The sequence below is a fragment of the Puma concolor genome, chromosome F2 (genome assembly GCF_028749965.1).
Source record: "Puma concolor isolate L17-30 chromosome F2, mPumCon1.1.hap2, whole genome shotgun sequence".
In the NCBI taxonomy this organism is placed as follows: Eukaryota; Metazoa; Chordata; class Mammalia; order Carnivora; family Felidae; genus Puma; species Puma concolor.
Window position 1 is genome coordinate 42,288,637 of NC_141684.1, and position 14,748 is coordinate 42,303,384.

General features: G+C 38.5%; 1 protein-coding gene across 4 annotated transcripts in view; it reads right to left on the reverse strand.

Annotated features, from left to right (window-relative positions):
- Positions 1 to 14,748, reverse strand: part of INTS8 (integrator complex subunit 8) — a 53,480-nt gene that overhangs the window by 13,172 nt on the left and 25,560 nt on the right. For all 4 annotated transcript variants that reach the window (XM_086695304.1, XM_086695303.1, XM_086695302.1 and 1 more), the window contains 4 exons: positions 10,313 to 10,514; positions 6,251 to 6,372; positions 1,578 to 1,762; positions 1,136 to 1,169 (listed from right to left, as the gene is read on the reverse strand). In XM_086695304.1, the coding sequence (XP_086551430.1) occupies positions 1,136 to 1,169; positions 1,578 to 1,762; positions 6,251 to 6,372; positions 10,313 to 10,514 (543 nt within the window). The remainder of the gene's footprint in view (positions 1 to 1,135; positions 1,170 to 1,577; positions 1,763 to 6,250; positions 6,373 to 10,312; positions 10,515 to 14,748) is intronic.

Below are 14,748 nucleotides of genomic sequence, written 5' to 3' on the forward strand. Positions count from 1 at the left end.
AGACAGTGTGAGCGGCAGTGGGGCAGAGAGAGGGGGAGACACAGAATCTGGAAGTAGGCTCCGGAACCTGAGCCAAAGTTAAATGCTTAACCAACCGAGCCCCTCCAGGTGCTCCCCCACAAAGTCAAAAGACTTTCTGTCAAAAGACTCTAGGGAGCCTGGGTGGCTCAGTCAGTTAAAAGTCCAACTTCAGCTCAGGTCTTGATCTCACGGTTCAGAAGTTCGAGCCCTGTATCAGGCTCTGTGCTGTCAGCACAGAGCCTGCTTCAGATTCTGTCTCCCTCTCTGCCTCTCCCCCACTTAGCCAGCATGCACACGCACTCACTCTCTCAAAAAGACATTTAAAAAAAGATTCTTTCACTTTTGAAATCTACCATCTGCTTTAGTTTAAAGCGCACACTACAGGTCAACTTTATTTTTAATCTCATGAAAGAAGTCACAGCACACACTTACACAAAAATTAGCATATTTAGGTGACTGGCTTATGGTGCTCAACTCCTCAAATGACTTTTGAAATTGAGTAAATACATCTCTTTCCAATTAGTACTTCCAGCTAGCTCTAAAAAAATCAAATTTTTATTCCTTAAAATAATACTTAAAGGATGGAATCTAGGTTATGTCAGTAAATAAGTGTAACATTAATCCTATCATCAAAAATTAAGGCTAGGCTTCACACATCCTGCCCTATTATGAAAACTTCCTTAAAATTAAAAAAATACCTCCTTTGGGGCACCTAGGTGCCTCAGTCAAGCGTCTGACTCTTGGTTTCAGCTCAGGTCATGATCTCACTGTTTCATGAGTTTGAGCCCCGTGTCAGGCTCTGCTCTCACAGTGCAGAGCATGCTTGGGATTCTGTCTCCCTCTCTCTCTGCCCCTCCCCCACTCATGCAGTCTCGGTCTCTCTCAAAACAAACTTAAAAAAAAAAAAAAAAAACAACTAATTATTCACTAACACATGTTAAGATAAATGCAAAATAAACCTCTCCATTCAGACTATCCCATCTTCAGAAATGATCACTGAAGATAATGAGCACATCATACAGAGAGAGCACTTAAACAACCAGCATTTAAGCACTCAATATTTTCGGTCATATTTTACAAAAATGAGAATTAGATAACTTTTAATGAAACTTACCCGTAATTTTTTGATAAAAGAAAGTAGTTCACTCCTACAAAAAACAAATTTTGTACGTATTTACTATCAGAAATTAAAAAGAAAGTAAATTATAGGTGAAGGTTTACACCTAACTCTCCAATTCTGCATGCATGAAAGAGTATAACATTCTATTGTCATAATAACCTAATACAATTTCTTCTGTTTTAATCACATATGACTTCTTCAGTACTATGCAATCATAGACATCAACGACTTTGAACTCCAGTAGATATTAAATGGTTAACAATCTCTTAAAATAACACATAAATAAGAGGTATTTCCAAAGGTGGCCATGTTAGTCCATCAGAGATCAGCACCAGAGAACTCTTACACTGTCCATCTTTAGGATATACAAGGATAATGGTAGATGTTCTTGAAACAGTACAAACTGAGTACAAAAAATAAACTGATAGAAACGTACCGATACATTATACCTAATGTAGATTCCCTCTGCTTTATTAAACTAACTCTGCCATCATTTCCTCGTTTGTGTTGACTGGATACACTACAGATCTGAACAACAACTTCCCAAAGGTCTTTAGCAGTCCGTCTACTTTCTTTAGGGCCTGGAAGTTCTTTGCATGTAGCTGCTAAAAGCTGTCCAAGCTGTAACACGAAAAACAGAAAATACACAAAAGATAATCTGTAATATACGTGTAAGTTCTATTTTAAGGTGCACTTAAAGAAAGGATAGTGACCCAAACATACCAACACGTATGTTATGCTATACCTTCCATTCAACCACGGAGGAATTTAGAGTTCACTGTCTAACAGACTGGAATCTGACTGGGGAAGAGGATGCTTTGGTTCTGCCATATTATAAAGCTCACTGTTTCCTTCAATAAAAGTCTAATCAGGGCAAAAACAAGTATAGTCTAATAAGAACAAAACTGAGACAATGCAAAGAGGTATGTGATTTATTAAGAGTGTGTGTGGGAGGGGCACCTAGCTAGTAAATAGTATGATCCCACTTAAGAAGGGGGCAGGGTATGTGGTGTATGTAATGGGAAGTATATATACACACACAATGTTAACTGTGGTAAAAGCCCAGAAGTGCAATTAAAATAGTGCTTTAACTTTACACACACTGTAATCATTTAAAAAAAAGTTGTGGTGGGGGAGGTGGTGCAGCTGGGTGGCTCAGTCAGTTAAGCATCTGACTTGGGCTCGGGTGATGATCTCACAGTCTGTGAGTTCAAGCCCCACGTCAGGCTCTGTGCTGACAGCTCAGAGTCTGGAGCTTACTTCCGATTCTGTGTCTTATTCTCTCTCTGCCCCTTTCCCACTTGTGCTCTCTCTCAAAAATAAATAAATGTAAAAAAAAATTTTTTTAATAAAAATAAATTTAAAAAATTCTTTTTTAATGAAAAAATAAGGGGAGAAATCTGGAAACTGAAGTTGGCAGGATAAGGGAATAAGATGTAGAACCACCTTTCTCTAAAAAAAAATGGGAGCAATTGGAGATGGAGTTACTGATGTGAGGAAGAAGGAAGGAAGGACAGCTTACTGAAAGTGAATGATCTGAATAAAGGCGACTTCAAAAGGACCAAAAATGCTGGAAGAACACACAAATAAAAGAGTGGAAGGGCTAAAAGCAAAAGGCAGAGAAAACGCCCAAAATGCAGAGGAAAAAAACAGGCTAATGTCAAATTCAGTGTTTCTCTCTGTAAATTCAAACAAAAGAGGACCCCTCTATCTTTTGTTCATATTAACTCTTATACATCATTGCTCTTTTCAACAGTGAATGGCAAAGATCATTTCAAGTCCATCAGGAAAGCCCAGATCCCTAACTGGACCTAGAAAACATTCATAAGGAGGTCCCCATCACCTCAGGTAACTTCTTTAAGGAGGCAGCAGTATTATGACAAAGATGAAAACTGATACTTTTCCTTATTTTTTATAATAAAAAATTACAAACATGGAAAACTTGAAGAATTCAGTAATATCTGTATATTGGACTTACTGTGAATATTCTACTGTATTTACTTTATATACCTACATATGCTCTTTGTTAACTAATAAGCCGCAGACACCACACTTCATCCCTAAAGACTTTACTATGTATCTTCTAAGAGCTAGAAGATTCTCCTGCATAACCATAACTCCATGATCACACCTAAGAAAATTTATAACACTTGTGCTTCCTAAAGGTAGTAAAAACAATGTGAAAACCCTAGCTGTGCTATGGGAATGTGTTTTCTGTGCTGACAGCTCAGAGCTGCAGCCTGCTTCAGATTCTGTCTCCGGCTCTCTCTGCCCCTCCCCCATTGGTGCTCTCTCTGTCTCTAAAATAAATAAACATTAAAAAAAAAAAACCACAAGAAAATTAAAAAAAAAAAAACATTTCATCTTGCATGCCTATTGAATACAAGTCTGCTCCATCAACTAAGACCACCATATATGCAGCTATTTACTGTAGTGCAATACAGGGCTAGAGTAGCTCCTTGTCTCCATTCATTTTCTGTTGTTAAGAATCACATGCTTGGTTGAGGTCACTGCACTAATTTACTTAAAAGTAAGAATTTTCAGAAGTTTTAGGCCCCAGGGGCATCTGGCCAGCTCAGAAAAAAACCTATGACTTGATCTCAGGGTCCTTGAGTTTGAGCCCCACACTGGGTATAGAGATTACTTTAAAAAAAAGAAAAGAAAAGGAAAGAAAAAAGTCTTAGGCCCCTCGAAGTCAACTGAATTCCACAAACACTCTTAAGCATCTACTGTGTGTGGACATCAAATAAAGCACTGAGAATATAAAAAGTAACTGTCCTCAAGAAGCTCACTGTTCTATAAGAAGACAAGTGAAAAATAACTTATTACATAGTGTAAGTGCAACAAAAATATATGCCTCCCCAAAAGTAGCAGGACTACTTAGTAACACAGTTCAAAGGTAACAAAGGAGAAAGTGATTTACTCCTTTGCAGAGAAAGAAATAAGGCTAAGCTTCCAAGAAACCACACCAACAGGCACAAGTGGGAAGGGCATCCCGGCGAAGTGATTCACAGCACATGCTCAAGTGCAGAAGTAGAGAAAGCATCCTGCATAGAGAGCTGTGAGTAATGTGGAACCACGAGCACAGAACAGCAGGACAAGGAGGAAGAGAGAGCAAACAGAGGAAGAAGCACCTGCACCTTAAAAGGCCTTGGAGGCTACATTACAAACTTTGGTCTTTATCTGATGCTATTACTACTATTACCACCGAGCTCCGTAAATCCTGTGCATTTTCCGATATGCTAGCTACACTGCCTCCTATCCTGATCCAAAGGGGAGACTATACAGTTCTGTGTTATTTCAAAAGGTCATATTTTAGCTACATGTTTAAGATTTTTCCCTTTCCTTTTGTGATTACAGAATATTCAAATAAGTAAGAAAATAAAATGGAAAATAAGCTGATTAAAACCACCTACTATTCCACTATCCAGAGATGGTAACTGTTAACATCCTTCTAAACTTTTCCCTATGCATATGTATATGTATTCCACGCCAAATTCCAAGTTTGGAAATTGCTCCAAATTATAGCATTTCCAAAACACGATCCCTTACTCTAGACCTCTTTCTCTGATTCCTTTTTCCCTGACATAAACAAGGGAGCACAGGGCCAAACTAGGAAAGGGGACACATAAACCCTAACCAGATAAGATGATGAAACACTTCAATGACTCTTCAGCAAGGTCACCACATATCTTTCCTCCTTTTGGGCGAGATCAGGGGGCTACAGGAAGCAGTGACATAACCCAGCCCAAGTTCAGGCAACTTCCAGCACAGTATCTCGTACCCTTCCACACTGCAGGCCCTGAAACACGCACCCAGCCCTGCTGGTGCACAGTTCCACAGAATTCATTGCTGAGAAAAGCAAAGAAAAGCTACTGTACGGTCCTAATGCTGAACAACAAGCTACAATCCTAAGTGGAAATTACTGTCTTGGAACGAAATGGTTCTTTCATCTGAGGGTTCAGCAAAGACCAAGACTACTGGGCATAATCAGACAAGTATCCCAGATAGGAGGAACTCACATTTTAGAAAATTCAGTGAAAAAACAGATCTAATCCAATGTCTAAAATTCCAAAGAGAAGGATGATTCAAGTTATGGGATAAATTTTGTGAACAATTATAGAGAAGACAAAAAGGAGTAAAAACACAAAAGAAATCAGCAAACCTTCAAAGGGCTGAAATGAAATGATCTCAGTTTTTTAAAGGACATATAGGAAATTAGGAGGAAAAAACAAATAACCAAGACAAATGTAAAACAGGGAGTCTTGCAAGAGTTCTCAGATAACCACTGACTGAAGAGACTATGTACTAAAGGTAAGAGGAGATAAACATAAAGCATACAAGCAATAAGGAAATCTGAAAAACCAAACGTACACACAAAGAAATGTTAAACCACTACATGGTTTTTTTTGTTTTTTGTTTGTTTTGTTTTGTTTTAACTGAAGACCAGAAAGGGAGAAAAGTCCACTGCTTGTTCAGGTACACATAATATTAACACATGACAAACACAGTCTTAGGGGAAAATTCAAGTTTCTGTTTTTATTTTCTCCATCCAGAAACATTTTCAGTTGCACAAGAGAGATATAATTAAGAAAGGTGACTAAACAACTCACCACCAATTCACTGAATGGATTCTTTCATTTGGGTGTAATTACTAACAAACATTTACATGACCAAGGACCACGCACAAATCGAGAGGAGGAAATAAGCTCTAAGGAAGGGTCAGGTGCTCAGATGGAAAAAAGCTGGAAGTGCACCCCTCACTTGCAGGTACACCCATGTATGCCAGAGGTTAACACTAGAGTTTGATTTTACTGATCAAAACAAGAAAAGAGAACTAACCTCTCACTAGCTTACGGTTATACCAAAATGTCTGTTAACTAATTTTTGTTTGCATTCTCATGAACTACTGGATATTGAAAAAAATATCAGAGGGCAAACCCAAGCACCCAAATTATCTCAAAACTATACTTTTAACCACACACCAACAAACATTTGTCCCATCTTCCACTGTATCATAGAAATTGGACAAGTTCCCTTAGTATAGATCTAAAGAAACAGGTACAATGATCTCATCCTAATAATCCTTTTAGATTAAACACAAATTACCTTTACATATGGATTACTCTGAAGCAGAAATGCGGGAACTTGCAGTGTAAGGTATTCATTTTCCCTCCAGTTTAACATAAAAGCAACACATTCCTCAGCTATAACTTGACGAAGAGGAATATCTAAAAAGACAAAGAAAATAGTTGGAATTACCATCATAACATTAAAACAGAACAAAGCAGGGGCGCCTGGGTGGCGCAGTCGGTTAAGCGTCCGACTTCAGCCAGGTCACGATCTCGCGGTCCGTGAGTTCGAGCCCCGCGTCGGGCTCTGGGCTGATGGCTCAGAGCCTGGAGCCTGTTTCCGATTCTGTGTCTCCCTCTCTCTCTGCCCCTTCCCCGTTCATGCTCTGTCTCTCTCTGTCCCAAAAATAAATAAACGTTGAAAAAAAAAAAAAATTAAAAAAAAAAAAACAAAAAACAGAACAAAGCAAACATGTACTCAGATTTCAGTTGAACAAATTAAAAACAACAGTTACAGATGAAACAACAGAAAAATTCTAATGTTTTATACTTTTCTTTAGAAAGTTAAGGTTTCTCGGGGTGCCTGTGTGGTTCAGTCAGTTAAGCATCTGACTTTGCCTCAGGTCAGAGTTTGAGGCCTGTGTGGGATTTTGTGCTGACAGCTCAGAGCCGGGAGCCTGCTTCAGATTCTGTGTCTCCCCTCTCTGTGGCCCTCCCCCACTCTCTCTCTCTCAAAAATAAATAAACGTTAAAAATTTTTTTAAAAAAGTTAAGTTTTCCCAACAACAGACTGCATGGTCCCTACTATTTACTAATTAACAAACTCACCTACTAAGAATACTTTACACTCTCTTGTGGAAGTCCGCATTACCTGTCCTCTATAAAATTTGTAACCCAAATGAGCAGAGAACACACAAAACAAGTACGATGGTACAGTATAAACTTTTAGCACATTTAGAGCACAGAAATAGCTATACCATATAATAAAACTAACAAATCTGAGTGAATGTATCATTTTAAATATTTCTTCTGATTAAAATGTAATAAGCATTCTACGAAATCATTTACTTTCAAAAAATATTTACTGTACCAAAAACATTTTTAGTTTTCAATTTTTTTAACATTTATTTTTGTGAAAGAAAGAACGCACGCGTGCACGCATGGGGGAGTAGCAGAGAGAGGGAGACAAAGGATCCGAAGCGGACCCAGCACTGTGAGCAAAGAGCCAGATGTGGGGCTTAAAGTCACAAACCTTGAGATCATGACCTGGGCCGAAATCAAGAATCAGCTGCTTAACCGACTAAGCCACCCAGACACCCCAGAAACAATTTTAAGCAAAAAGTAATGAGAAGAAAAAAAAAAAAAATCACTCAGAACTTTTGGACCAAAAAAAAAAAATAAAAAAAGTTTCGCACATCGTTTCTTTTGAAATAAATAAATATACCTTAGTATTAAATATGTTGCAAATTTTTGTAGCTCAAAGTATATAATATTCAGGTTTAAACATACTTCAGCAAAAAGAAAAATCCCAAAGAATGCTAAATAACAACGTTCACTTGAAATAGGGAGAGCTATTAAACTTCTCAGGTAAATATATTTTGTTTAGTCTTTCTAAAAAAGAAAAAAAAAAACTGCCTATGGCTATTTGTTTATATCTCACCTTACCCGAAAGAGGATTTGCAACAACAAAGACAGGCATAGGAACACAGCAAAACAAAATATACTATTTGCATCACCTTCAAGAACAAAGACAGAAGTGAAACTGGTATCTCCGACACATGCATGTCATTGAGTTCTTTACATTTTGCCAAAGGCAGACCACATAGCATTTGACTCCAAGGCTTCATTTATTCACCCACATTCCCCATTAATAATACAGCAATGGTTTGGATTTTTTGTTAATTTTAATTTTTTTAAATCTTTTTTTTTTTTTTCCATAAAGTGTATTTTGAGAGAGAGAGCATCAGCAGGGGAGGGGCAGAGAGGGGAGACAGAATCCCAAGTAGGTTCCATGCTACTAGCGCAGAGTCCCATGCAGGGCTTGATCTCAATGACCGTGAGATCAGACTTGACCCGAAACCAAGTGTTGGAAGCTTAACCAACTGAGTCACCTAGACGCCCTTAATTTTTTTTTTTTTTTTTTTTTGAGAGAGAGAGAGAACGACTGCACCCGTGTGCAGGGGAAGGGCAGAAGGAGAGAGAGAATGTTAGCAGGCTCCACACCCAGCATGGAGCCTGATAGGGGGTTCAATCCCATGAACCATGAGATCATGACTTGAGCTGAAATCAGACACTTAACGAACTGAGCCCCCAGGTGCGCTTTTTTAATTTTTTGAGGGAGCATGAGTGGGGGAGGGTACAGCAACAATTCTTAAAGATAAATCAGAATATAGGGAGAATTCTGATACAGCCTGAGAAGCAATGATTTGGAGCTTAAACTTCCCTTTAAGCATCTGCAATATACAATTCATCATTATCTCTACCAGGCCTAGAATTCAAATTTGCTGAAATCCAAGGAACATAACTAAGACACGCGTCTCAACACAAAGTTACAAAGTATTAAAAGTTAGGGAATTTCTCCCAAAAGACATCAGTGGTTTTAGAATAATTAATCTAAATAATTAATTTAGAAGAAGTAGCCCTTATTTATAAATGAAGGTTGGATTTGTTGTCAATGAATACCACTTCCTCTTCCTTTGGATGCCTGGGTGGCTCAGTGTTAAGCGTCCAATTTCAGCTCAGGTCATGATCTCATTGTTCATGAGCTCGAGCCCCACATAAAGGACTGCTTGTCGCTGTAAACATGGAGCCTGCTTTGGATCCTCTGTCCCCCTCTCTCTCTGTGCCCACCCCCTCCCTCATGCTCTCTCAAAAATAAACACACACACACACAAAAAGATCACTTCCTGTTCCTGATAGTAGAGCCAGACCAAGCCACATTAACACCCTCTGTCTTTTACAGAGCGTATGCATTTAATTTGATCAAAATCAGCCCAGTATCACCAGGGAACAATTTTTTTCCCTAAAAAGAGAGGGAGGAGATGATGGCAGATAACACCTTTTTGCACCCCTCCCTTATCCTGACCCATGGTTGTAATTTCTGCTAGAAATCAGAATGTATTAACAATTAACTTACTCCAAAAGACCCAAGAGGGCCAGTGGCCATTTGTGCTTTGACACATTACTAGCACCTTCCGTTACACTTCAATTTTACTGCTTACAGCTTTAAATGTGTATAGTATGATTTAATTGCTCTAAAACATGTAAAATTAAGAAACTACTTTAAGATTTACATACAACAGAGATAATTTTTATGATAAGCCCTTTTCATAATGGCATATTTATACTTAGAACTGGACACACAAGGTTTGTTCCTGAAGTGACAATTGAGTTCCTGACCCAGTGGCAACCATTCTGATTATTTCTATGATAGTAATGAGGAATTAAACTTTCAATCTGTACTTTCAATGACATTTTGATTCTTTAACAAAGTATCTTAAAACTGCAATATAATTTTGTAATGTGTTGAACAGTGTCCCCTCAAAATTCATTTCCACCTAAGACCTCAGAGTTTCCTCACTTGACAACAGGACCTTCACATATCTACTTAGTTAAAATGAAATCATACTGAATTAGCACACACCCTAAATCCAATAACTGGTGCCTTTGTAAGACACACACACACTCACACTCTCACTCCCTGAGAAGGCCACGTAACAAAGGAGGCAGAGATGGGAGTGAATAAAAGATTGCTGGGAGCCACCTGAAGCTAGAAGGCTTCTTCTCCAGAGCCTTCAGAGGGAGCATGGCCATGCTGACACCTTGATTTCCGATCTCTGGCCTTCAAAAGTATAAGAGAATAAATTTCTGCTGTTTTCATCATTTAGCTTGTGGTACTTTGTTATGGAAATTCTTGGAAATGAATAGTTTCCTACATTATCCTCAATGTTCTTAAGTGAACTCCACGTCAGATTTCTGTTTTAGGAGACAGGTAACTTTTTTATAGATGGCAAAAAGTCAAGCAAATGTTTTTTTTAGATTCTTCCCCACAATTACCTGAGTACTGTATTTCTGAACTTTGGCTTTGTGAAAGTCTTACCAGGAAGCCTCATTTCCAGATATCCTCGCACCCTACTAATAAGATCAGAAGGAGGTCTCTCTCCTGATTGCCCTGTTCCAGCTTCATGCGTATGAATATCCAAAAGCAGCATCTCATTCAGCATGACCTGACGGAGTTTTGGCGAGAACTCTGTTACCAACTCCAAACAAGCAGCAAACAACTGTTTGGCGTGGGAAAAGTCCTAGAGAAAGAAAGAAATCACTGGATTGCTTTTCCTCTGGAATCGAAAAATGTGCATCTTTATGAGAACGGAGCAAAGAGGAGGAGGATTAATTTAAATGGTTAACACCGGATGTCTTGGAAAGAGGCCAGATTATCTTTTTCTTTATCATCTGTGTCACTGATTTATTCCAATACTTAATTCTTTTGTAGTCTAAAAAAAATCCGTGGAATTTAAGAAACAAAACAGATGACACAGGGGAAGCGAAGGAAAAATAAGATAAAAACAGAGAGGGAGGCAAACCATACGAGACTCTTAAATACAGAGAACAAATTGAAGGTTGCTGGAAGGGAGGTAGGCAGGGGATGGGTTAAATGGGTGATGGGGATTAAGGAAGGCACTTGCTGGGATGAACATCTGGGGTTATATGGAAGTGATGAATCACTGGGTTCTACTCCTGAAACCAATACTATACGTGAGCCTAGGGGATACGACATTGCTCAATGCCCTCTTAAAAAGTTTTATATAATATTCACTTCCTGATATAAGTGGTATGTTAACTAATTTGAATTTAAATAATTTTTTAAAAAATCCAATAAACAGCATAAAAATATGCTGTATTATCAAACAAGTTTTATATAAATGGTAAAACCAAAAAACTTTTACATAATTATATACACATCACATACATTTTATATAAGCTACACATATTACATATACATAATGTATATTATATACCTATATGCCTATCTTATACATACGAGCCATACATGTTATATACATATATAGAATACACATAAATTATACATCTTCTATACATACATATACACAAAATCCATACAGATTCCATGACAAGTACCCTTCTATACCTAGTCTATTAAGAATTGGATCTTATACTCTTCAACAAGGTTTTACATTCTAGAAAATTTTTTTAATGTTTATTTTTGAAAGAGAGAGCATGAATGGGGAGGGGCAGAGACACAGGGAGACACAGAATCTAAAGTAGGCTCCAGGCTCTGAGCTGTCAGCACAAAGCCCAATGCTCGAACCCACAAATCGGGAGATGATGACCTGAGCCAAAGTCAGACGTTTCACTGACTGAGCCACCTGGGTGCCCCAACAAGGTTTTACATTCTAAAATCTCTGTACACGACCTTAGTCCACATAATTGACTAATAAATCAAACTCACTACAATCCAATCCCTTTCTTACATGTCCGCTTCTAATTTTTCCGAAGAGCGGTCTTTGTTTGTTCTCTCTCCCTCCCCACAGTTGTCTCCTTTACTCCTACCCCCATCACGATGAAGAAATATCTCCCACTAAACAAAGACCTTCTAACTGTTCAACTGACTAAACACTCTTTAGTTATCTTACAGAACCCAGGGGCTGCATCCCCGTGCTGCCCACTCCCTTGTGCCTGACATTCTCTCTATTCCCTTGGCTATCACGACTCCACCTGTGTCTGGTCCTCATACGCATCCTGCCACTGTTTCTGGGACACAATGTCGTATCCCCTAGGCTCTGTATATTCTCCCTGGGTGATCTCTGATGTCTCCCAAATCTCTATATCTAGCCCAGACCATTTCCCAAGCTTCAGGCTGTTTCCAACTGCAGGCCCAAACTAAACATTTTAAAATGGATAATCAGTCCTTCAAAAATGTTTTTCTACATTTTCGCAAGCTGGCAGAAACCTAAGCAGAAATCTGAACATCTCTCTCCATTCTTTTCTCCCTCTTGCCTTCCACAGCACATGAGGAAACAATCAATTCTAGATTTTACCTTAACGTCTGTCTGTTCGCTTCTACCCTTTCTAATACTTGTGCCACTTACTAGCTGTGTGACCTCAATTTATTACCTGAGTCTCTGATTTTTCACCTATAAAACTGAGCTAACACGTTCTACACAGCTGTGTGTGTGACCAATAAGTCAAAGAATAAATATATAAGAAAACTGCAGAACAGTCTCCATGCTCAATAAATGTTAGTTATTTTAGGGGTGGAAGGAGAAAAGGGGCTAATGGCATGCCCCATTATAAACTTTTCAACAGCTCACTAGTGTCTAGAGCTGTACATTCCAATATGGTAGCCATGAGCTACATGTGTCTACTGAGCATGTGAATTGTGACCAGTCCAAACTGGGAGGTGCTCTGAGCATAAAACACTGGATTTTGAGTGAAAACCTAGCACACACATTTAAAAAAAAACAACTCAATTTTTATATTGCTTATTTGTTGAAATAATAGTTTAGATATAGTGGGTTCAAATGTATTAAAATCACTTTTGTACTTCTAAAAATGTGGCTACAAGAAAATCATAAATTACATATGTGGCTTGCATGGTACTTCCACTGGACAGTACTGGTCTAGAAATAGTGCTCAAACTTTAGCATGCATCAGAAATTACCTGGAGGGCTTATTAAAACAAACTGCTGTGCCCCATCTGCAGTTTCTGATTCAGTAGGTCTAAGTGCGGTCCAACATTTTGCGTTTCTAACAAGTTCCCAAATATAACCAATGCTGCTGGTGTGGGGGGTCAGACTTTGAGAACCTCTGGTTTACAGCACTATCTACAAAAGGTTCTTTGCTCAATGCCCTCTTAAAAAGTTTTATATAATATTCACTTCCTGATATAAATTTTTAAGCTTAGAAGTAATTTTGGAGGGATGCCTGGGTGGTTCAGTCATTTAAGCATCCATCTCTTGATTTTGGCTCATGATCTCACGGTTCATGGGATCAAGCCCCGTAACGGGCTCCTCGCCAGCAGCTCAGAACTTGCTTGGAATTCTCTCTCTCTGCCCCAACTCCGTACACATGCACTCTCCTGCTGTCTCACAAAATAAACTTCAGAAAATAATAACAATAAATAAAAAGCATTGTTTTAGGAAGAGTTTAAGGAGATGCTAAAGTGTAGTGCAAATACTTTTTGAATAATGAACTACATTATTTTTATTTTAAAATATACATGCCTTTAGGGATAGATCTAACAAAATACATGCAAGATTTGTATGCTGAAAATTACCGAACTTAACAAGATAAGGACATAAATAAATAGAGGCCTAAATAAATGAAGACCTATACCAAGTTCATGGACTGAAAGACATAATATTGTTATCAATTGTCTCCAAACTGATTTATAGATTCATTGCAATCTGAATCAAAATCCCAGCAGGCTTTTTTTTTTTTTCTCCAGTAAATACTGAAAAGCTGATTCTAAAATTTATATTAAAAAAGCCAAGGGGAGGGGCACTTGGCTGGCTCAGTTGGTAGAACATGCCAATCTTCATCTCAAGGTTATAAATTTAAGCCCCACATTTGGTGTAGAGTTTACTTAAATAAAATCTTAAAAATAAATAAGAAAGCAAAAGACCTAGACTAGCCAAAATCATTTGCAAAGGAAGCCTTGACAGCACTTGGTTTCAAAACTTACTCTAAAGCTAAAATATGGCCCCCCCCTTTTTTTTTTAAATATTTAGAGAGAGAATGAAAAAGAGAGAGAATGAGAGAGAATGAAAAAGAGAGAGAATGTGAGAGAGAGCAAGAGCGAGCAGGGAGGGGCAGAGAGATAGAATCCCAAGCAGGCTCCACACTCCGTTCGGGGCCAACATAGGGCTCCATGTCAGGACAAGGTCATGACCTGAGCCAAAATCAAGAGTTAGACGCTTAACCGACTGAGACACCCAAGCACCCCTCCCTCCACCTTTTTAAAGTAAGCTAGAAAAGGGCAATTGTGAAAAAAGAACGGAATGTGAAAAGGAAAAACAACAGGACACATGAACCATAAAGAGTTTTTCAGGCAGATCAATTTTAGGAAAGACAAGAAAAAAGGCTGGATACCGCTTCCCTTAAAACTGTAATGTCTAATGGGCACTGAGGAGAGCACTTGTTGGGATGAGCACTGGGTGTTGTATGTATCCCAATTTGACAATAAGTTATATCTAACAAAACCAAACAAACTGTGATGTCTACACACTTGACTTCTAGCTGGAAGAGTGCTCATCTAGAAAAACCAACCACCTTAGCAATGCTCACGGGGTCTGTACAGGCTACATCTTATTTCCCCTTCTAGCCTCACATACCAAATGATACTCTTAACATCAGCTTACTGCTTCCGGTCCCCTTGTATACCATCCTATTTCTTATCTTTGAGCTTTTCCACATGGTGCCATCCCCCCCTTTACCTCGCTAACTTATTCATGCTTCAGGCTTTAGTGCAGGATTTCTGCTGGAACTAAATTTGGAAATGCTATTAACCTGCCT